General features: G+C 38.2%; 1 protein-coding gene across 1 annotated transcript in view; it reads left to right on the top strand.

Annotated features, from left to right (window-relative positions):
• The window catches only part of DDX10 (DEAD-box helicase 10), a 136,278-nt gene that overhangs the window by 44,204 nt on the left and 68,547 nt on the right, over positions 1 to 23,527 (top strand). The window contains exon 13 of the mRNA XM_026069369.1: positions 6,445 to 6,901. Coding sequence (XP_025925154.1) covers positions 6,445 to 6,901 — 457 coding nt within the window. The remainder of the gene's footprint in view (positions 1 to 6,444; positions 6,902 to 23,527) is intronic.

Below are 23,527 nucleotides of genomic sequence, written 5' to 3' on the forward strand. Positions count from 1 at the left end.
GTCCTTATTTTAGATCCTGTATTCATCCACTGCAGCTCTCCAGCCATGCAAGCGATCCTGTTGTGTCTCTGTGGCCTCAGTGAGATCACAGTTGTGTGACTGTGAACATACTTCTAATGAATACTGCTTATTGACCAGGCTGCATGTATCTGTGTGCAGCCTCTTCAGATGGGTCCCTGGTCATGCCATTTCCTTCTGGGAAATGTGAGAGCCTGTCCTCCAGGCATCCTCCTTGCCCCTGTTCCTCCGTTTCTCTTGGAGTTTTTGTCTCCATCTTCCATGAACCTAGTGTAAAGCCTCCTCACTAGGTTAGGAAGCCTGTTAGCTAGCAGAGCAAGAGCATCTTTGCCGTGTCCTCTTTCTCCCTGACAAGATGAACAAGCTGCCCTTGTTCCTTAAAGAAGGTTCTGTGGTCATAACACCTAAAATCCTGGCTGTGACACCAGCCATGGAGGCAGGTATTAAAATTGATCCAGACTATTCAGGCACACCATAGCTTTCAGCTGCTCTTGGTATATTGAATTTCTTTGTCATTGCCAAGGGAGATCAGGAAAATAATACAACTGTCTTTTTCTGTGATAAATGTTAGTGTTTGTATTTAGGTCAGTAGCTTCTTTTTATTTCACCTTAGGTGCATCCAAAGTATAGGAATTAACTATTGAAGGATATGGGTTTCAATTATTGGGCACAGGAGCAAAAAATATTACCTGTTTAAAGAGGAATATTCTCACTTGATTTTGGTGACATTTGAGTATAGAATCTGTATCTGTTCAAGGACCAACTTAATTTAGAAACTCTGCTTACCTGCTCCTGTGTGCGCACACACGCCTTTTCTCTTTTTTTCTGTCTGTCTGACAAAGCCAGGTTCTCATTCACAAAGCTGTATGGTAGCTAAAAATTTCTATTTGAAACATCATAGGCATTATAATGAGGAAGACAGGTTTGTGTCTGTTACACTGTAAGATTTCAGGTCATAGCCACTAGTGAAACTCCACTGACTTCCTTCTGAATGTATATTAATCTTGTGTTTGGTCCCTTTAAATAGTTGCCTAAATGCCTCAAACAAGGGTAATCGTAAAAGCATATAACCAGTTTCTGATTTGTGAATACTTAGTTTACTTAGTTAATTTTTTTCTTCCAAGTCTAGATCCTTCTGTTGTCCTCTTGTTCTAGAGGATTAAGAGCTGTTTCAGTGTAAAAGTTTCTTACTTGAAACGTAAACATAGCAGATTATCTCCTTACGGATGTTAGTATGGACTTTTGAAAGCGCAGTGTAGTAATCACAATTGCTCATCATGAGTAAGATCCTACCCTGAAATTAGCTAATCAAATAGGTAGCACAGCAAAAGCAATTTCTCTGTTCATTTTGCTTATTAATCAGAGCCATCTGGAATGTCTGTTTAATTCAGACTTGTATCACTTCAGTCGATTTGATTTCTCCTACTTACAAATATTTGCTCATCTTGTCTTCTGAAAACCTTTTGAATGTGAATGTAATGTATACTGCAAGGCAAATGATACGCATTTCTTCTCTTGAAATGGCTTCTGGTAGTATTTAATCTTTTGGGGGCTATTTTAAATCATTGTTCTGTAGTAAAGAAAATCCCTATGCTGTACAGAAGTGTTTTTTTWAAAAAWTTATTTATTTTTATTCAGAACATTCTGAAGAAGTTCACTAATGGAATATATCCTCGATTTAGTAAATGTAGTAACTTAGTATTAGAGTGAAGAACTAACTTGTGTAAAAATTGCTGTGTATCAGCTCTCTGGCACAAATGACCACAGATCCTTTACAACTAGCTCATATTTCAAAATAGAACTGGAAATCTTGTAGGATATTCTTGACACTTAAAAGACTGTAATGGTCTTAAATTTTCTGTTTAATTCATTTTGTGCAAGAACAGATTTTGCTATGAGTGTCTAAAACTCCATCTTTTTAAAGAGTTACGAGCTATGTCCAGCTTTTGACACAATCTAAATAATGGGATATCAAAATTACTTTGTTAATGCTAACATACCCAAGATCATCTTTGTTAACAAACCTCAGAAAAGGCATCATTTTAAGATTTTAAGTCTGATGCACCATTCATTTGAATTAGTTTTTTTAAATGTTTACTTTTTTTTCCCCCCTCATTCAGTAGCAAACAGAAGTGATATTCTACTTAAAGCCCTATAATATCCTTTCTGCAGACCTTCTGTTTTACTCTTAAATTATTTCCTGAAAATCATGGTCAATCTGCTGTGAATTGAAGGAGGTATCTGAGCATTGTGCCTTATTCAGTTACTTTTATGCATTCCTGTCACGCTGTCATGCTATGAAGGTTCGATAGCAACGACTGAGACAGTAATATAATAATAATAAAAAAGATGTTTATTTCCTCACACAAGTTCTTGGATTAGTAACATCCATTAAAATAATGCGATTACTAATTTAGGAAGGATAACACAAAACCATCAGTTACTRATTTAGAAAGGATAACCTGAAACCGTCGATTACTGCGCTATTAATTGGAAGAACTGCTTATCCCTACTTGAAAGCTTTCTTGTTCACTCTCCTAGTGAGAGGGCTCTCAACCTCGAGGAGTTACCTTAACCCAGCGTCCCAGGAAAAGGGGAGGGGGGGGATACTCACGGTCCAGCCGGAGAGGATGATCAGGTCACGTTCCCGTCCCTGCTCAAACTCTCCTAGCTCCCAAGTCTCTTTTTATACGGCTGGGGCTCTGGGCAAACACTGCTTTTGCTGACTTTTGCGAGTTTCACAATCACAGGACTGTTTGTTTGTCTGCTCGGGAGGACCCTGCTAGCGAGGCAAGACCACAACACCTCCGTACTGCTTCTCCCCTCCCCGGCGGTCCGTGCAGATTCCAGGTGGCAGACCTCTTCAGTCTTGTTAATGCTGCCATTCCGCAGCCTTGCGCATGTCAGTCCTTGCGCATATCGGTTGGTAGACGACTTTAGTCCTGTTAAGTCCTCTGTTCAGCAGCTTTGYGCASGTCAGCTCTTGTGCTATCAGTTCTTCTGCATATCAATTGACAAACTTCAGTCCTGTTAACTCTTCACTCGCCCATCAATTCCCTCATCAATATTACTGTACCGGTGATGTCTGGCCATTTCAGTTATCGTTGATGAAGAGAGCTCTGTGTGTCAACTATGCTTTTGTTAATAGTAGAAAGCAATTAATTAGTTTCAGCATTGCTTTTAGAAGTTGTTTTAAACATCTATTTTGGTGCTTGCTCCAAAGAAGTCATCACATTTCACACCCAAATTTGCAATAGGATGGATTGTTGGTTTGTCAGCTGAGTTTGTGTTGTCATTTTAAGGCTGTCATAGTCTGAGGACTGCATTGTGGTTTTAGTATGTTTAGTGTTGTGTGTTAGAATTTGACAAACCCCACTAAATAATTTGTCTGCTTTTTGTCTTTCCTTGTGAGAAAATCTTGCATATTTCTTATTATAGAAGAGTTTGCATATGCTAGAATTAAAAGTCAGAGGAAGAATAGCTGTAACTTCAGTTTGAGCAGGATTGTAGTCTGAGTGGCAGCTAATGAATAAATGAAAATTGACATTTTTTACTATGACTGAACTCTAGATTTGACAAATGACTACAGGAATAAATTTTAAAGAAACTGTCAGAATCTTACAACATGAGGAAACTTTTAGCAGTAGTGGAATATGATCTCCAAAATGATTCTCAATTTGGATTATACTGTAGAAAAGAACAAATAATGAGTCAAATTACTGATATTTCTCTGTGAAGTTATATAATAAGAAATGTTGGGGGGATTGTTTGTACACAGCTTTTATTTAAGCTTAGCTACTTGTAATTTCTTAACATTCAATCCTTTAAAAAAAAAAAAAGACCCCCTGCCTCCTCCACCCCTCTCCCCAAAAGTGTCTAAGGTGTCCAAGAGCTGAATTCTGTTGGTTCAGAGGTCACTTGAATTCTGATAACATTGGTCATTTTTGGCAGTGTTTTAAACAGTATGGAAAAATGAACTCTAACTGATAACTAATTTTATGCAATTATTAAAGGAAGCCATCAGTGCCGATCAGCAATCTGGTGGGTAGGATTTCGTATTTGAATGAGCAAAGCTGCGCTGAAGTTCCCTCTCTCTTATGAGCTGTTCTTTTGACTTGCCTGTTTTAACTTTTCCTCTAAAGAGACAGAAGAGAGTTTCTTCACCTTTTCAGATTTTCTCTGCAACCATAATCCTGATCTTTGGTGCTAGCTTTGGAGATGTGAAAGTAAAGCAGTGACAAAATGGGGAGTTTGCAATGCTGCAAACGCAAAACCTGATGTACATACGTACGTGGGTCTGTGTATGAGAAAGAGATGAACATAGATTACATAGGTGCTATACAACCATCCTCTGTAGTACTTTGTCAACAGTTGAAAGCTATACTTTGTGTAGAAGAAGGTTACAAAATCTGGAAAGGGAAAAGGTATTTATTTACCTCTTGCAAGTAATTTTTTTCCCCACTTCACTCCCCTTCAGAAGAGATTGCAAGTTCATTGAGGTTGCAATAATCTCTTTATACGTATTTTACTGTGCCTGGTACTGAGGCTCAATTCCTGATTTGCATCTCCTCCAGCTGCTGCAGCGAACTGCTAAATCTACTTTGTCTATTTTTGTTTCAGTTAGTCAATAGGCCAAACTTTAATTTGCAATTTCGTTGCAAAGGTGATAAGTTAGTGTTAGTTGTCAAACGCTACCACAAGTTTAAGATTGCTTGTTGTTCCCTTTTCAGTTCCCAAATGTGTTGTGTACAAATCCTCTCAGCAGCACGCTTCACTAAATGCASAAAATGTACTGGATAGAAACGTACCTGGAACAATTAAAAAAAAAAATCTGTTTGCTTTTAAGTGCTCTGCTGAAGTACTATTGCTGTTAGTTGCTTGAAGAGAAACAGTATCATGTTATTTTTTTAACTGGGTAATTTTTTGGGGGCATTTGTTACTTTTTGAGCACGATGCCCCTCCTGTTGACTGCTCCATCCCATTGGCTGCTCTCAGCAATTCGGAGACTCCAGGGCCTATAGTCTGCTCATGCTACTCTGCAGTAAAATTCTGGCTGCTTCAGGGTCTGTTTTTAATTACATTTCTTTCAGAGCCTCCACTAGTTGATTCTTTAACTGTGATACAATTCAGGTTTCTTTATTCCGAGCTGTATGGTAGGTAGAAGGCATAATGCTGTGTACTGGAAGCAGGCAGCATTTGTAGGAGGAGGTGGTGTATAGCTGTCCAACAGGCTGGATTGAAAGAGGCTGATTTTTGCATATATATRTGTGTGTGTGTATGTGTGTGTATACACATGTACATTTATATGTATGTCTATTTATATTTATTAATGTCTATTTTTACCAGTGCCACCTTCTGTTGGTTCTCTCCTCCTGTTACGTATCTATCACAGACATTTTAATTGGTTAAGTACTTTGCCCATTTGCTAAGCATATATACAAGCTCTGAGTGTTATGAGCACTATTGGTTCTGTACTGTGTATTTTTAAATGCAGCTCTGGCCTGTGTTGTGTCTTTCTAATACAGTACCAAACTCCTCCCAGATTTTTTTATTCCCTAAATGGAAAGGTACATTAAATTAGAAAGAGACTTTACTATTGCTCTTGAATTTGTGTTGGCAGTGTCAGGTGTTACAATAGTGGGCAATTACTAAATTTACTGAAGTCAACTACTTTTAAACAATCTGTTAGTTGGAGACAAAATATCTGCTCCCATGCAATGCTCTCCAGTATTGTTCCTGTATAATATTTACATAGGTTTATTTTTGGCTAATTTTTGTCCCTTTTGGAGTATTAATATGACTTTGAATTGTCATGAATAATTGGGTGAAATAATACTGTTGTTGGCTTTGATAGTTGCTTTGATCTTCATGACACGTCTTACTGTGAAGGGGTGCAGGCAGGTGAGATTTTCTTTCAAGGGACAGACAAGGGACAAAAAGCTCTTGGCTTTTTCTACAATTAGTCATTCCATCCATATTGTGCTTGTTTAGATAGTGATGGGGGCAATGACAGAGACCAGTGCTTCCTCAGTCCCTGACATGACGTATGTGTATCCTCAATACAAAACTGTATTGGTGTTTCTTCCACCCTATTACATTATAAATCATATTTAATTTGCTCCTGTTTTTAGCTTTATAGGTTGTTTGTTTGCTGTCTTCTACTGGTAGGTTTTCTAATCTGAGTGCTTTATTCTCTGTTATTTCATCTTCCTTTCTCTCCCAATGTTCACTTGCATTTTCAAGGTAGAATATCCTATTGTGTGTCAAAAAATCTGTTTTGTAAATATGTTGGTCAAAATGCATAAATATAAATTACTATAATTAAAATCAAAGCACTTGAGTCATTGATGAGGGCTTCTATTTTAGTAAAATTTTGTTTTGTGTCAACCTTTCAGAGTAGTTTACTTGTTTAATTTCATACTTTAGATCACTTGGTCTTGCGGTGGCACCCCGTGTGAGATTTCTTCAAAAAGCTCAGAAACAATTATCTGTGAATGTGACAGCGGAAGAGATGAATCACTTGAAAGAGACAAAGCAAAATAAAAATATCAGCTCCTCAATAAGCAAAGAAGAAGTAGAGAAATACAGAACTAATTTCAGTGGAAAGGTATCTGTTGACAAAACGAATGAAGAGGACAGAAGGAAAGAAACTGAAGAATATCCTTCTTCCGGTGAAGGTACTGGTGATGGTGAGTCTGAGGAGGAATTGAAAGAGGTATCCGAGGAGRAAGAGGAGAAGGAAATTTCTGTGTTAAGCAGGGTTCCAAATGCAGACTCCATGCAGTTCTTTGAAGAAGATGATGATGATGCTAGAGATCTTGATTTGCTGACAGTGAAACGACGGAATGTTTTTGGTGTGGAAGCTAGAGATAATCCAGAACTGGTAAGTGTACATTATAGTAAAGCTCATGAATCTTGATTTTATATTGGACAGACTCCAAGTAAGGAGGAGGAAAAAAGACAAAATTTTGCTCTTAAAAGAATACCCACTTGACCAACTACATAATTGCTTTAATTTATCAATAACAACTTGAATACCTAGGAAATTTTGACAGTTTGTTCTTTTCACTTACTACTTTGCTTGTACTTTCTTAAAATAGCTGCAACTTTTAGTCATTTTGATGGGTGCTGCAGTTTATGACACTGGGAACCACACTGCAATGCATGATGCACTGCTTTCTAATACAATTCATAACAAATGATCTTTACRACAATGTAACCCTCCAACCATAATTTTTTCCTTTTAACAAGATGTTTAGACACAGAGACTCACAGAGGGAGAGAGAACACTTCTTGTAAAGCATGGTTATAAAGGTTTATTAAAAGTATTCATATAGATTTTTTTTTTTCCCTTGGCAAGTAGCTTTATATCTCGGGGTTCCTCATTCTGAGGAATGTTGTTTTTTATTTAATCTTTAAATACAACATTATAGTAAGGGTTTTCTTGCACTTATAAAAAGTGAATTTGGTAAGTGTATGTTATACTTTTCTGTGTATTCTCTCCTACCCAACAACTAAAACTCTGTAGTAAAGAGATGCAAGTGAAATGGCCATGTGCTTCAGCAAGGTGTTTTTCTTAACTTACATGCATGCAAAAGGAGCGTTCTCCTCCTTTAAATCTTTTTTTTCTGTGCTGTTATTTAACAGCATAGAGCATTCATCATAAACTTAGGCTACTCAGCCCGCTTGCTACACTTATAAGCAGCATTTTTCCTTTTGTATTTAGTAAATAGCTTATAAACTAGTTTATCAGCTGACTTTATTGAAAATGAATAGTTGTTCAGTAACCTAATCTCTCCCCCCCCGCATGCTGTCTCCTCTCTTGAGGAGACAAAATCTTTCAATTCAAAGTTTTGAAACTCAGTGGGTAACCCTTTAACAGCTTTCCAGCATTAAATATTTATAGGTTGGTTTAAGCTCAGGTAAGTCAGAAATTTTCTGTGATTTAGTGTTGATATACTGCACTACGGGTTAATTTTTCCATAAGTGTTATACAAGTGCGGGAAGACCACGTATCTGAAGCCATTTATACATAAACGCAAAATGATGAAATATTTAGTTATTCTTCTAAGCAGTTGCAAACTAGAAGTTAAAAGTTGAAAGTTTTGTATCATTAGGAATTTAGATATAATTTAAATAATCTCCTACATCAGTGCCCACTATTGTGAAAGATGCAACTGTTAGAAAGCCAAAATGAAGAGCATGCAGTGCCCAACTGGCAACTGATCTTGACTGATGCGTTCATTAGTGTGGTGCTTATTGACTTCTGTTAACATGAAAGTTGTTGATAAAAATGTGAAATGCTTTCAACTTATGGTTTATTTTTCAATAGAAATAGAAGAACGAAGGTTTATATGACTAACCAAATGTTGTCTTTTAATGTTTTAATATAAAAATGAACGTGATAGAAATTGTGTAGGAAGATTCAGAAATTGTGCATCTTTACTATTTTACATATATAGCTTAACACCACATTTTATGTATGTAAAAATGTATTGATAACTTTATATTTTTTTCCATTTGCTTATTTTCTGGATAAAAGTTTTGAAGGGATTATTTTTGCATTAAAGTAGACCAGTTCATATGAAGAACTGGAAGAGAACTGGAGAGAGAGAATCAGTCCTTTTGGGATGTGAGAAATGAGGGACTGAGCAGTACAAGTGCAGTTTCGCTATTGCTGTATGTTGGAGTGTCCTTCCAGGAAGGACTCGGAAAACAGTTTGTGCACAGTGTGCTGGATCCTTGCCACGTTTCTGGGATGAAGTGCATTAATTAGTATCGAATGCTGCAGAGAGTCTAGGAGTAGAGAATGGAGTATGCTCTCAGTTGGATCAGTTATTTATTTATTTATTTTACCTATTCTGTGTACTAAATAAGGTAGGAATCTGGTGGAAAAGTTGGTGTGTGATCATCTAATTGTGGGAATATGCCCTAGAAGGATGAATTAAATTTGTGTTGACACTTTTAACTTGTGTGATTGATTTTTGCAACTTTAGTATTCTTATATTATGCTGCTTTGTTGACAGCAAAACAGTCCCACTGCTCTTATTGAACTTCAGCATGTTTCTGTAAATGGGAACTTTCCATTCAGGTTCAGGTTTTGAAAATGACGGAAACTGTTGTTCTGGTTAAGCTACTAAGAGGTAATGGATTCTAATAGGGAAGAATTAGATGTTCAGGTTTGATGTGCAGAATTTTTAGTGCCCCTTTGAGCCATAGAGTGCTGCAAGTATTGCCTAGTGCAAATTCCATAGGTCACACAATTTTCTTCAGTTAGTGGCAATGCATTTTAATAAATAAAAAGCGTGCAGTATGATTAAGGGGTGAATATGGAAGTAGAGGAAGAAACCTTTCTAGCGGGCCATTCCAGAGGTCTGATAGCTGCTGTAGTCACACCATCGCCTCCTCATCTTTGTCTCTCTCTTGGCACCTCCAGTCTAAGAAATGTAACACGGGCCTTGAGCATCCCTGCGTGGGAGAGTCGTGCGCTGACTCCTGGATCACAGGCTGCGCTTACCATTCTCTGTACCGGAGTACAAAGGATCTAGACAGAAGGGGCATGAGCCACTTAAACTGCTGATGGAGTAGAAGGAGATTTGTGTGACTTTCTTGGAACTTCTTGTCATTGTTAAACGTCCATGTTACGTTACCTAACCTGGCAAGGAAAGTTAGGTCCTGGTGTGGAGTGAGACAAGTCAACTGTTAAGTTTCGTTAACTGCACGACTTCCAGACCTCTTCCACGCTTTCCCTTTCTTAAATGTTTCTCCCCCCCCCCCCCTTAACATGCATATTCTGTCTCCATTTTTTTTGTGACAACAAATATAAAACAAAAGTTTGGTCTCTCTACACTGCCATAAAAAATGAAACCTTGGAACCTTGGATAAGGTGAAAGATCTTGGCAGATATTACAATTTTGGTATTAATTTTAGAGCTCTTTTTTTAAGAGGTAAGTCATGCTTACTAGCTGTCCTATTTATGAGTTTTACTTAAATATGTTAGGATTTTAAACTGGTGATATAAGTCATGGGAYTTGTTTAGAAGTACAGTGTTCTTATGCATAAAAAGAAGGTCAGCTGTGTGCATAGAGCAATTAGCAAATATACAGTATTATTTAGTCGTTCTGTTAACATTGTGGAAATTATTCATTTCAAGTGCATTTAACCATATTGGTGTTGTAAAGACTTTGAGCATTCCCTGGTTACAAATTTTTTTTATGCTAATTTTCTGAAATTGGTTGTTGTATTTTCAAATGCAAAGGCTGTATTTCTTAAACTTTAAGCACTGTTCGTCTGAGAACAAAGATTAAGCCTACAGTAGTGTTTTCTTTTTTGTTTGTTTGCTCATTAATTTAGTCACCTTGTTAGAAATATCGCATACTGTCAGATTTGTCTTCTGCTGTCAAACTTCCTTTTTTAGAATACAGGATATTAAACTACTGAGTTTGTAGGATTGCTGTGATGCCCTCCCTGCTCCCCTATCTCTGAATTTTTGGCCCCCTAAAATTTTGCAGTGGGTCCTGGCTGTGCAGAGCACTGCAGAAGTGCACGGCCCTGCACAGAGGGCGGCAGACTCCATGCAGCTCGGCTGCAGGCTCCCAGGGCTTGCTCCTTGAACACGGTGGCTGCGGAAAGAAATTACGTTGTGTGTCATGATTCTGTCTCATGTAGGTGGCTTGTTTTCTAATCCAAGAGCATTAGATATGATGAAGTTTTCTTGCAGGCTTGTAAACATTGTCAATTGAAACAGTACAACCTGGGTATATACTTGTTTATAAAAGCAGGAAAGAACAGATAAGGGTAAATCTCCCTAAACAGCAATGATGCGGAGTCTATGCCAGGGCGCAGAAAGTGGTGGCTTGTTGTAGCGCGGCCTTGGTACAGAAAATACATCAAGGGAACGTAGTTTAGTATGCACCAAAGCGAGGCCATAGTTCTCTAGACTTTTCTTCTATGATATTGGGAAGAAAACTGTCACTATACAGATAAATCAAAATCACTTTTCAGAGTTGTGATTCAGCTTGGTTGCTTCTCTTACACTGGCTTTTCTGTCCAAATTTGATCTCCTGCAGTTCCACGTCATGAGGTAAATTCTGACTGATCTTGGGTTTATGTATTGCTGCTTCTCAGTGAAATGTCTTTTGGTTCCTCTTACTAGCTCTTATTTTGCTGCTTACATGTTAATTCATATTAAGCAGGTGACTTTGTCTCCTTGGTGCTTTTTTGCTAGCTGGAAAGAAAGCAAATGTTCAGAGGAGGGAAGAGATGGAGCCGCGCAGCTGGCCGGTGGCAGTGTCCTGTGCGGTGCGGTGCAGGGCCTGGCCGGCAGCTGGAAACAGGATGCTTGCCCCTGCGGGCAGGCTGCGCGCTAGCCTCCTGGCAAAGGAAGCACACAAAGCTGTTTATTTTTAAGTTAAATAAAAGTCAATACTGTGATGCACTATATACCATAAATTATCCTTCCTACAGGACATAAGTGCCTTAGGGTGTAGGCCTAGTACCAGCGTGCTTGTGTATTTCTAGTTGAGTTGCAGCGAGTAATGATTTATATGAAGTATTAAATATTTGCACGCAAGTGAAGTGGGCCTACATTGGATATTAGCCAAAGTGCTTCCAGAACGCTGTGCATTATGAAAAAATATTTCATCAACCATGAATGAAAATGAAACCTGCTGGTAGAGTCTCAGTCTGGGCTCAGGAGTGAACTCTGAATACGTTCCACAAAGCTGATGGAAAATTTTAAAGAAATCATATTTTTCCCTACAATTTCAATACCTTAGGTACAACCAGAACTTGTTTTTTAACAGTGGTGGTGACATCCAGTATTATTATAGCATATGTAATTTTAAAAATATTGTCATTCTGGAATGCTTCTGTATGCTCTACAAAGAGACGGTGCTAAACCCAGGGACAGGGTACAGGGTTCAGCAAAATCATTTCTTTGTTTTCTTGGACAACCTTTGCTCTTGAGATTACAGGGATATTCAACTCCCTGGCATCATTATTTTCAAGTAAAACATTCTTGAATTGCTTGCTTAGGTGATGGAGTATAACAGAGGCTTATTAGAAACTTCTGTAGGGTATGAAAAAGTTGATGTAAATGTTTGGATCTCTTGCACCTTTAAGGCAGCATTCCAGATATTTGTATCACCTCCTGTGATGTTTAGGAGAAATGGGAAATCTACAGGATTAAAATTCTGTCTCTGGGAGTTACTGGTGAGCTATTGATTTCAAACATGTGGCTGCCATATATACTTTAAGCAATGGGTRCAGCATAAAATGATCATGCCAGATATTTTTAATCTCATTTAAAATCTGGATAGAAAGTGACATTTACAAATTTTATTTTTAAAATCTGCCCTTATCATGTGTTGTAGATTTCTGCATCATAGGGTAAAGAGTACATAATTCTGATGTGCAGGGGGTTGCTTCTCTTAAAAGGTCTCCATCTGAATGTGTGTTTGAACCACTGTTGATGCTACAGCATTTTTGAGGTTGACAGTACCTGTTATGGACCTTTGTGTTTTTTGTAAATAAGAATCCAGTGTAGAAGAATGCCAAACGTGTAGGGGACTTATTTTAACATTTAACAGTTACAGCTCTTTGAAAAGCCTGTTCTGTGAGTATTAATTAAAAAAAAAAAAAAGAAAAAAAAAAAGCCTTAACTCCTTATCCCAGCTGAAGCAGCCTCGCAAGTCGTCTCCACTCTGCAGAACCTGCAGTAGGTGCTCTGTCCTAATGAGAAAAGGCTATTTTGCAATGTGCTTTTGTGGTTAACTTGCACTGAAGTGCTTTGAAACCCGTGTTTAACAGCATAAGTCTTGAACCTGTTCCTTAGCAAAGATATTTCTGGTAGATTGATGGTTCTTGCAGTGCAGAACAATGTTGACAGTGTAGAATATTACTTAGATGCTAATGTTTCAGCATTTGGTGCGAATTCAAACTCTAATGAGGAACATTTTGTTTTGTGATTGAATAGACCAGAAATGACTGAGATGCATGGTCTTGTATTTCAAGAAATATTAGGTATTGTATGATTCAGAATTATTCACTAAAATATCATTTGTTAAATACTTCTTGTAGGTTACTCAAGCCTGTAGTAATACCTGCAGTTTTGTTGTGCTTTTATCACTTGTTTAATTAATTAAATACACTGCAGTAGTTTTATAGATGAGAGTGGGTGACCCAAATACTCTCTGCATTAGAACTGCCTTGTTTTAATCAATATTCTCTGAATACACAGGATCTGTAAATTTTAAAATGCTGCAAAATTTTTTTTTAAATGGTTAGTGCCTGAGTACGTACTTGGTGATGGCTGTTGGAAGTATTTGTAACTATGATGTAATTTGCGGACGTATGATTTTCTAAATGTTGAGTGCTGAGGTTGAAATGCTACTTGAAATTATACAGCACTAATTTTCAAAGGAAATGCTACTTCTTGAAATAGTAATAAAGCAGACCAACTAAGAAATACATATCCAGAGTCTCCTGACTACTGTCAATACAGTCTGTAGTTGAAACTGGGAAAATTACTCTTGAGTTGTGTATGTGGATGTCTTCTCTGATGCACACACCTGTGGAGGAATGGTTAAGCGAGAGAGGGCATGATCTGATTGGGATGAGCAATCCCGTTCTCAGGGTAAGGGAAGGAATCTAGGCCAAGGCAAGCGCTCCTTGCAGCGGCCTTGAGCACTACAAAAGAAGGTATTCACAAAACTGGTAAACAAGTCTGGATGGAACTAGGTTCCATAAATGTCGAYGGACCCCTCTGCATGGACAGCAACCTTGCACCAATCATATATCCGCTGTAGGCGCGTGGACAGAAGCTGTAAGCCAATCATATAGCTATCGCTAGCACATGCTTATTGCTTGTCTATATATACTCTGTAAAAACTTGAATAAAGAGAGAACGACCATACTCATATTGAGACTCATCGTTACTCCGGGTCCGTCCCCCCACTCTAACACACACCCACCACTTTCAGCATCTCATAAGGAGCTACCGTTTAAAAAATATTTTGAGCAGTCTTCTGAATTTCTATCTGATGTGTAACTTTTAGCTGGAATCACTTGATAATTAAAGAAAACTAATCATGTTTTTGGTGATGATTTATCAGCTGTTAGCCAAAATGAATCTCTGGTAATTCATTGCAGTACCACTAATGTACAAATTGTAATTTAATTAGTATTTTAAAATAGAAAATGTGTAGTGCACTGTTTCCAGCTAGTGACCTGCTGACTGTCCAGGAATTTGGACAGTGATCGCAGAAAATCTGATTTGTCACATAGAGCTGATACTCCCCACTTCTGTGAGATTTTGATTTGTYCTAACTGCGAAGAGCCTTAAAGCCCGTAAGCGCAGCTGGGAAGGAGTCTTTTACCTGCTCTAGGCTGCTCCCTCTGCGCTCCAGCTTAGGTAAAGAAACAGCTGCCTCTGGGGTGGAAATCCTCTTAAGAGGGCTTTTATGTTGAGTGAGTGAAAGGAGAACAAAGCAATTAAGGTAATAACCTCCAGCCTTTCTTGAATCCGAAGTAAATGAGGTATAAATTGCTTTGAGACAGCCTGAGGGGGAAGACATGGAGATTGTCCTTTCTTTCATTATCTATATGCTGCTGCTCCTCTGGTAGCTCTCAGCTTGTTTTCAAGGCGARCTTTTCCTCTCCTTTGCCAGAGCTGTGTGTTTGTTTATTCCCCCATCTGGAAATCCTGATCTAGCTGATTCTCGTCGGAGCGAGCTGTATGGCTTTGCCAGCTCCTCATAGCCCCGTGTATTCAGTGCACACCTCTCTGGAGTGACAGGGCTGTGCTTGGGGAATGAGACATCTGGCAAATATGTCTGAAGAAAATCGAGGGGTGCCTTAATAAAGCCCTCAAAAAAGCATATAGAAGTGGTGGTGTCTTCGAGTGCAGGAAGCTGATGGGGAAAGAAGATGACAAAGACAGCTCTGAGGACCAAAAAAAGCAGTATAATTTCTGTCAAGTGTGTCCCCTACATGAACAAGACCACAAGGTATTATTTAAAACAGTCTGTTTCACTGTATTTTTCTGTGGTAATATTGAGTGTGCTTCTTGTAGAGAGGCAATGCAGCTGACAAAAGGCTGGAGAAGAAGAGCTAAGCTCACTATCATTGTAATAAAATGAATTTTATCAACCTGCAGGGTAGACCAAAGAGAAGGAGCATGTCCGAGATACTTCCGAAATGTTGATCTGCCTGAGCATGCTGGAAAAGGAATACAAATCAGGATGTATTTGAAATAGTAGCCAGTAGTGCTACAGTTCATTTCCAGTCTGAACAAGATTGCTGAAACTTCCCRCCTGCAAGAGCATGGTGTCTGATCTGTGCCCTGCCTTGGTAGTGTATTGGTTTAGTACATGAGCTGAGGTTTGGAAGACACTCTTGGGGATTGTTCAGTGTTTGACTGGTTCTGAGAAAGAACAAACATCTCTGCCCTTGTCTGCTTTTTAGGGAGATGTTGCTGAAAGACTGTAGCAACTTTATTTGTTTCCATAACCACCTCTGCGCAGAACAAAATTAATATTAGTTGATGTTTTGTTGACATTAGCATTTCCTTATCTCTGAAACAGGGATGCTAGTGTCCTCCTCAAAGCACCAACTTTGCTGTGACAGCTTTCCATCAGATTTACAATGGAAGGGCTCTGTCTTGCAGAGCATGAAAGGAGAGTATGCCTTTCTGTTTCAATTCCAATAGCTGCCTTGGTGAAGAAATAATGCATCTACTTCATGATTTTTGGAAAATACTATCTTTTCAGTCATCATTCTTCCCATATATATACAGTACTAGTCTGAGTTTTATTAGTCTGTACTACTGGGTGATGTTCTCACATTGGCTTCTTTACAAATCATTAATTCAGGGCAATAGGTCTTTTTGAGGTCCCAAATCCTGATGTTGCTCCCAAACATTTTTTCTGACAAAGGGAGATAGAAGAGCAAGTGGTTAATCCTAAAATGGATCTTTATAGCTGCCTTAAGCCTTTGGGTCTGAGGTTTGTTTACATTAATATACACTGAAAGCCAAAACATACTTCGGCCAAAGCTGCTGGCAAAATTAGTAGTCACATTTTTAACTGGATTCTGTTATACTCCAGATTTTGGAATTCCTTGGTTTGGATTTGCAGAAATGTGTAATTCCTCAGTTTGCTGATGTATTTTGGAAATTGCATGCTGACCTGGAATTACATGATCTCTGGTAAAGTATAAATCTCTGTGAACTGCTGCTGTTAGTTCCTGCAATGTCTAGTTAACGTGAGGTTGGGTGTAGAAAGAGTGCAACTTCTTAAAGCTCTGTGAAAGTTTAGAAGTCATGGCTCATGGATGGAGTACTGTGTTTGCAAGACAGGTATTTATTGCAATTTCTAAAGTCCTGTTACTTTTAGCTTTTCATTTCAGGTTGAAATTTGAGCCTCACTTGAATTGAATGTGGGATATTTGCAGAATGAGATTACCATTTTGGTTTTCATGAGTCTTTGTTTTTCATGGTATTTTCACTGCCATTTGTGGAACAAATTTAGTGTCTCAGCTGAAATACCAGATTTCTTTTAATTTAACAGCTGTGCGTTGTAGTAATTTGTTACTTTTCTCTAGCTTTTGTTCCAGTAGGTTCCCCAACAATATAGCCTGAAAAGTAAATAAGTTCTTGTTAGCCTGTTGATTTTTATGGTGGCCACCAAAAGCTGAAGCTTTTTAAAAAATAAACACACTATCTGGAATATATTTATATATATGCTACATAACAGAATGATGTAGTAACAAGAAAATAATGACCTGCAGCAGAAAGCAAGAAGTGCCATCAGTAAGAGATTGTGATTGTGGACACCAAGTTCAGCATGAGGCAGCAATGTGCCCTTGTGGCCAAGAAGGCCAATGGTATCCTGGGGTGCATSAGGAAGAGTGTTGCCAGCAGGTCGAGGGAGGTGATYCTCSCCCTCTVCTCAGCCCTGSTGAGGCCMCAYCTGGAGTACTGCGTCCAGTGCTGGGCTCCCCAGTACAAGAGGGATGTGGCACTACTGGAGCAAGTCCAGCGAAGGGCTACAAAGATGATTAGGGGACTGGAGCATCTCTCTTATGAGGAAAGGCTGAGAGAGCTGGGCCTGTTTAGCCTGGAGAAGAGAAGACTCAGGGGGGATCTTATCAATGTGTATAAGTATCAGAAGGGAGGGTGTCAAGAGGATGGAACCAGACTCTTTTCAGTGGTGCCCAGCGATAGGACGAGAAGCAACAGGCACAAACTGAAACACAGGCAGATCCATCTGAATATGAGGAAAAACTTCTTCACTGTGGGGTTGACAGAGCACTGGAACAGGTTGCCCAGAGAGGTTGTGGGTCTCCTTCTCTGGAGATATTCAAAACCMACCTGGATGTGATCCTGTACAGTGTGCTCTAGGTGACCCTGCTTGAGCAGAGGGGTTGGACTGGATGATCTCCAGAGGTCCCTTCCAACCTCAACCTTCTGTGATTCTGTGATAGGTCAGTGAGTGTTGATGCAAAATGTATTTTTGTTAATGGACTGAAAGGAAATGTTATCTTATTTCCAGCACTAGGACAGAAATTTTGAATGGGCCTTTCTAATAAGTTCAGCTTTTAGACCAGTTTAAGACCAGTGTTGTAAAAAAGAGGCATTGTAAAAGAAAGCTTTGTAGATAGCTGTGACAGAAATGGGTAAATACACTACTGAGACTGATGTCAAGAGGGGAGTGAACAGAGAAAAGAGGTTTAGGACAAGAGACTAGAGCACAAAGGTGATAGTCGTGTATAGGAATGCCAAATTCACAAGACATCTTTTCAACCTGGTTCTTGGGAAGGCCCTATGATATTGTCAGCAGATTCCTGTCTCTTTTAACAATGTTTTATGAAAATTCATACCACCTCTTCTGTGATGATTTTTGAATGTGTGTTGCAGTGTGTTGCTTAATACTGCGGTTTTGAATGCTGACTACTTATCTAGTATGTCATTTTTTTCTACAGCTCTTTAATACTACAGTATTTATCATTTTATAGATTTAAAGGGTAATCTGTTCTGACCTTCCTGTATATCATAAGCCTACTATTTCACTCTGTCACTCCTGCATTGAATGCAAAAATTGACTTTGGCTAAAGTGCACCTTTCGAAAGGCATCCTGTCTGGATTTGAAATCATTAAGAGATTCAAAATCCACCACTGCTGTTTAATTCTTTCCAGTGATTTAACTCATTTGTTAGTGTTACATTGAAGAGGTGGAGGTGGTGTTGAAGAATAAGGGGGAAAGAGGAAAGGAATACAGAATAAAGAAGCACTTTTGGCCTGCAAGAGAGACTTTATTTTAGTATTCGGAAGAATGTGAGAAGAAAATGTGATACTGTTATGGAGGAGGTGAATGATATGGTGCAAATTGAAAATGCAATGTGCAAATGCAAATTAAGACAGCATTTAGATTAGGGACACTTCATTACTGAATGTTATCAAATGTTGCAAGTAATTTGGGAAGCATCCCACGGTTCCTTAAGTATGGAAAGGATGGTGTGGGAGTTGAAGGTTGAATATTTTGACTGATTGARCTTGAGTCAAATTTCTGCTCCTTGCTGGTTCAAGTATTCTAATTAGCTTAACAAGGCAAGTTTAAAAAAAACCTGTATGGCCCACATCAGCAGGTAATTTTTCTCTTTGGTTTCAAGATCAGTATTTACTCTAAGTCAAGGAAATGTTATGTTTTGATTTGTCAGTGTTGTTCTTGTGGCTCTACTCTGACAATCCTTTTTGATGTGGGAAATTTAAAGCATAAATTACTGTGACTTCTCTCCGTTTTGAAGAAATACTTCATTTTTTTAGTTCAACTGATTTTTTCAAAGGGTCGTTGAAGCTAATCAATCTTGACACTTCTCTGATACTGCCAACCATTTTATGGTTGGAAAAAATAACATTTGCATATATTATTTTACTTTTGGATGCTTTTTAAGGCACTTAGGAGCAATAACATTCTGCTAAAATATTCTGTAATGTAAGGTAGGACAGCTAATGATTAAAATTATGAAAGCTGTAATGAAATTTTTGTTGGGTATATTGAGAAGAGATAAAGTGGTATGAAAAATGCTAAATTCTTCTAGTGAAATACACTGGAGAAATGAAATATAATTTTGGATTGAGAGTTTGTATTGTGTATGCATGCATGCACAAAGGCAGGGGAGGAAGGTAATGTCCCAGTTTGGGAGGGAGTGAGAGGGAAGGAGATTTGTAAGCTAGGCTCATAATGTTGCTACAAAATCAGTAAAATACAATGAGTATTTAATTTCCAGGTGCTACATCTACTACATTGATTTTAGGAGTAAAAACAAGCTTTCATATTCATAATTCTCTTAGATACTTTTGATCAATTCCTTTAGAGTTTCTTGCTCCTTGAAATAAATGCCCAACGATTCACATAAAAATACCATGTCTTGTTGGAAGCTGTAAAAATGAGCATGTTTGCGAAGAGGTGTGAACTTATCAAAGGTCACAAGTATCTCTGCTGTCAGTGCCAGGGTTTACTGTAGGGATGTTTAATGAGATGGCTCAGCATAATAATGAATAGATACATATGATATGAAGTTTTTCACCAGTGAAAACATGCATTTAAATGTATTGACATTAATCTATGTTACGATCTATGGCTGAAGTTACTTCTTCAGTTACAAGAGAGTATTTAGTGGTGAAAAAAACCTAAGGGAATGGGAGATGGCTGGGTTGTTTTTAGTTATAAACCTGTGACTGGTTTGTTTTTCCATATTTGGTTTCTTTAATCTCTTTGAGCACAAATTTCCTGCTATGTAAAAATATTCTTTTTCATGTTACCCAGCGGTTGCTTAGAATTCGCTGTGCAGTTCTGCACACATTAAGCTCCTGTGTGCGGGAATTGACTGTCTGTAGCCCCTGTTGATTGCATTTGTAAAACTGTGGGAAACTGCTGAAGGTCAAAGTGTATGTGTCTCCTGATAAGCGCCTATGCCATTCTGAACTGTGCGCTCAGGCTTATTAGGCGCACCTATCCTTTCCCTTTTTATATGTTCTTTTTGTATGCCTTAAAAAGCTGTAACTGCTTGTCTTTGAGTGCTCTGAAGCAGTCCTTCCTATTAGATCAATGAATGATAACTGAGTATCACTGTCTTGRTCCAGACTTTTACCATTCTTCTACCTTCATCCAAGGGGCCAAAATCTATTAATGGGAGTGGTTTATGGCRCTCTATCCATCTTCTTTTCCAAGCTTGTACTTCCTGAAATCCTACTGAAGTATATAGCTACTGTACTTGCGTGTTCACGGTCTAAAATGATTCAGTACAAAATAGAAATTCAGTGCTTGTGCTGTGAGACCTGGGGCATCTGAATGTCAAACTCCATCTGATGAAATTGCATTCTTCTCCTACTTTAATAGGATTGTGAGGATAATGTAGTTTAAATTTATAGTTGTCATAAGGATAAGGTCAGCAAGTTGATCAGAGATGAATTGGAATTGACCCTGTTTTCTTTTCACTTGAGTTAATTTACTGACTTACTAGGCCACATTCAGGTTTCAGTGCATGTTAGGTTCTGTGACATTTCGGGGTTACCCTAGACTAAGTAAAATAATATCTTTGAAAAGATGCTGCCCAAGTACTTTTGCCCCCGATATCTTTCCTAAGAACCGTTATTTTTGTACACCTGAACCTGGCATGTTTTATATGGGGTTAAATTTGGTAATGTAGGTGACAACAGCCTGATGATTAACGTTTTAGTTCTTGTGGTACTTCCTGTGTCCCAGCTAGGAGTACCAACTCTTGATAAGAATTTCTCTGTGTTTTATTTTGCCGCTCTCTGGAAGATGCATTGATTTAGAAGGCAGTCAGCAAAGGCTGAGGAGAAATTGTGTGTACCTCTCGGGCAGTTTTGTTATGAAGATATTTCCCATGATGGTTACAGAATAAACTGTTAYGGGTTTACAGAAGCTGTGCCTCATTTTGTCTTCCCTTCCCTTTTAGTTCGTATATATTTTTCCTTTTATTAGGCTCTATCACAAAAATAAGAGCTGGTTGACTTGGAAGAAAGAATTTCTTACTAATCAGTTCTCCTCATGTGGAAAGATAAATGCTGACTCTCCCTACGTCTTATTTGTTCTGAAATAATGGTCATTAGATTTTCAGGAATCAAAATGAGTTGATGGCATCCTGAGTTTATTTTTATATATAATCAAGACTGGATCAGAAGATTTCCTGTTCATCCTTGGGGATCATAATCCCGTATAGCTTCAGGTGTAGACTGAGATGCTGAAGGATAGGGTTGCATGATCTGGTTATGCATGGTAATGAGGAAGTAGACTTGAAGAAAACCAAGTGGTCCCTTTTGAGTTTTTCCCATTCCTTCAGTGTGAGTGGTTATAGTAGCTTGAACTGCAGCAGAACCCCTCTCCGCACCAGCAGTGGCAGTTCAAGTCTTTTAACCACTGTTTAGCCTTAGCTCGCATTACCTGCAGGAGCAGAAGGGTATTGTCTCAAGGCAGATAGTCTTCAGGCAAATGGCTGGGTAAGATCTTTTTGGTTCTAGGCAAACTTCAGAGAAAGTATTGCTCAACCAAATGATGTATAGAATAATAATGGTAGTAAAAGTCTATGGGGAAGAGTAGATTATACAAGAGAATGCAGAAACACAGATAATTAAGCAGAAACAGCATTTTACCAATGTCAAAGAGATTTTTTTTTTTTTTTAGCTCTTCTGGGACAAGATATTTTAAAATGTGTAAAATTTTAATACTTTGCCTTTTTATGGTCATATTCCCTACTTTGGGTTGACATAATAATGGTAGTCAAGCCAGTGAAACCTGCTGCAGTTTTATCAGAAAGCTTTTACATTTGTCAGATAGTATAAGACTTTAATCTCTAAACACCTGTCATTTGTAGTACTAGACTGGCAAAAATTAAATTTTTAATGAATAAATGAATTCTAAAATCTGAAATGTTCATGTTGTATCAGAACAGTTTTGGTGGCTTACCGCATGCACAGCAGGCAACCTTTCTAAATTCTGGGTCTGGACTAATTAGAAAAGGCTATTCTTATATGTGGGCTGTCGATGAAAGCACTTAAACCTTTAGTTAAAACAGTCTTAAAAAAAACCCCAAGCTTACTCCCTCTTGAGATTCAAACTGAGAAGTATTGATAATCCCAACTGTGTAGTCAGCACAACGTAAGGGCTGTCCAAGACATGGATTTGACAGCTGCCTTTTGTGGGCAGAGTATTTGAAGAGTGGTAGACAACAGAAGAGAGAGCACTTTCCTTATTGTCAGAAAAAAAAAAAAGCATGAAATGTTACTTTTAACAGTTGCTCAGCACAGATTGTTTGAGAAAATTCTGAGGCAGTGGTAGTAGCCCTTATTCTGGAAAAATACATTGCCGCGCAGGGAGTGCAGTAGAGCACTGGCATGAATGAATGTCTGTTTTTCAACAGATGAACTACTCAGTTTTTGGAACTGTGCAATATGATATGTTTGTTTTTCAGTGTTCTAAAGGCATTCAGATACATGGGTTAAGGTGGATGAAATTTTCTAGATAAACTTTTGGAAAGTGAGAAAAGGTTGTTTTGTGAGAGAGGAAGAGAGATGCAGAGTTGCAGGCTTTTCTGTATGGCACTGGGGCGAGTCATCCAATTTAGGCATTTAACGTATGTCCTTAAATTTGAATGGCTACTTCAGTAAGTGCATTCATAGATTAAGATGTGTACTTCTAAATTGCTTGTCTTTACTCACCTGGGAAAAGACAGCATATTTCTCAGTCAAATTTTGAGAAGATAGAGCATCACCATCCTGGTGTACTCGGATGCAGCGGTGGAGGCCACGTAAGCTCTAGCGTGGAAAGCGACCTGTCGTATCGGGCCGGAGTTCTGTGCTGTCTGCCTTCCCTGGCCAGTAGTGGCAAGTGCCAGATGTTTCAGAGGAAGGTGGCTCCAATGGACATGGTAAAAAAAAAAAAAAAAAAAGTCACATTTTGAATAGTGGGAAAATTGCGGCATACCGGTTTTTTGATTGGTGTTTAAAAAAGAAAAAGATGTCTGATAGTCTTAAATTTGGAAACTCCTGCCCCACCCCCAATTCCTTTAATATAAATACTCATCCTTCAATCTGTTTCAAGAAAAACATTTTGCAGAAAAGTGCCTGTTTGAATTTGTAAGAATTCCAGAGCATTTATTTTGATCTTCATTAGCCAGAAATAAATGTGGAGAGAAAGAGGTTGAATAAATGACTTTTCTGATATTTTTTCTGTTAGTAGATGTTATTATATCCAGATGTCCTTGTAGTTCCTATAGAAATATAATGCATTTTTGATCAAACCAGATTCTTGATATTAGTTACTTCTTGTGGATATGAGTTTCACAATCTAATTATGTTTTGTATGAAGAAATATTTCTTGCCTTTATTTCAGTTGTGTCTTTTTAATTTCATAGTGTCTTTATTCTGTATTATTAAACAGAGTGCATCTTCACTTATTAGATTATATGCATTGTTAATTTTTTTTCT

The sequence above is a fragment of the Apteryx rowi genome, unplaced genomic scaffold (assembly GCF_003343035.1).
Source record: "Apteryx rowi isolate R43461 unplaced genomic scaffold, aptRow1 scaffold_292, whole genome shotgun sequence".
In the NCBI taxonomy this organism is placed as follows: Eukaryota; Metazoa; Chordata; class Aves; order Apterygiformes; family Apterygidae; genus Apteryx; species Apteryx rowi.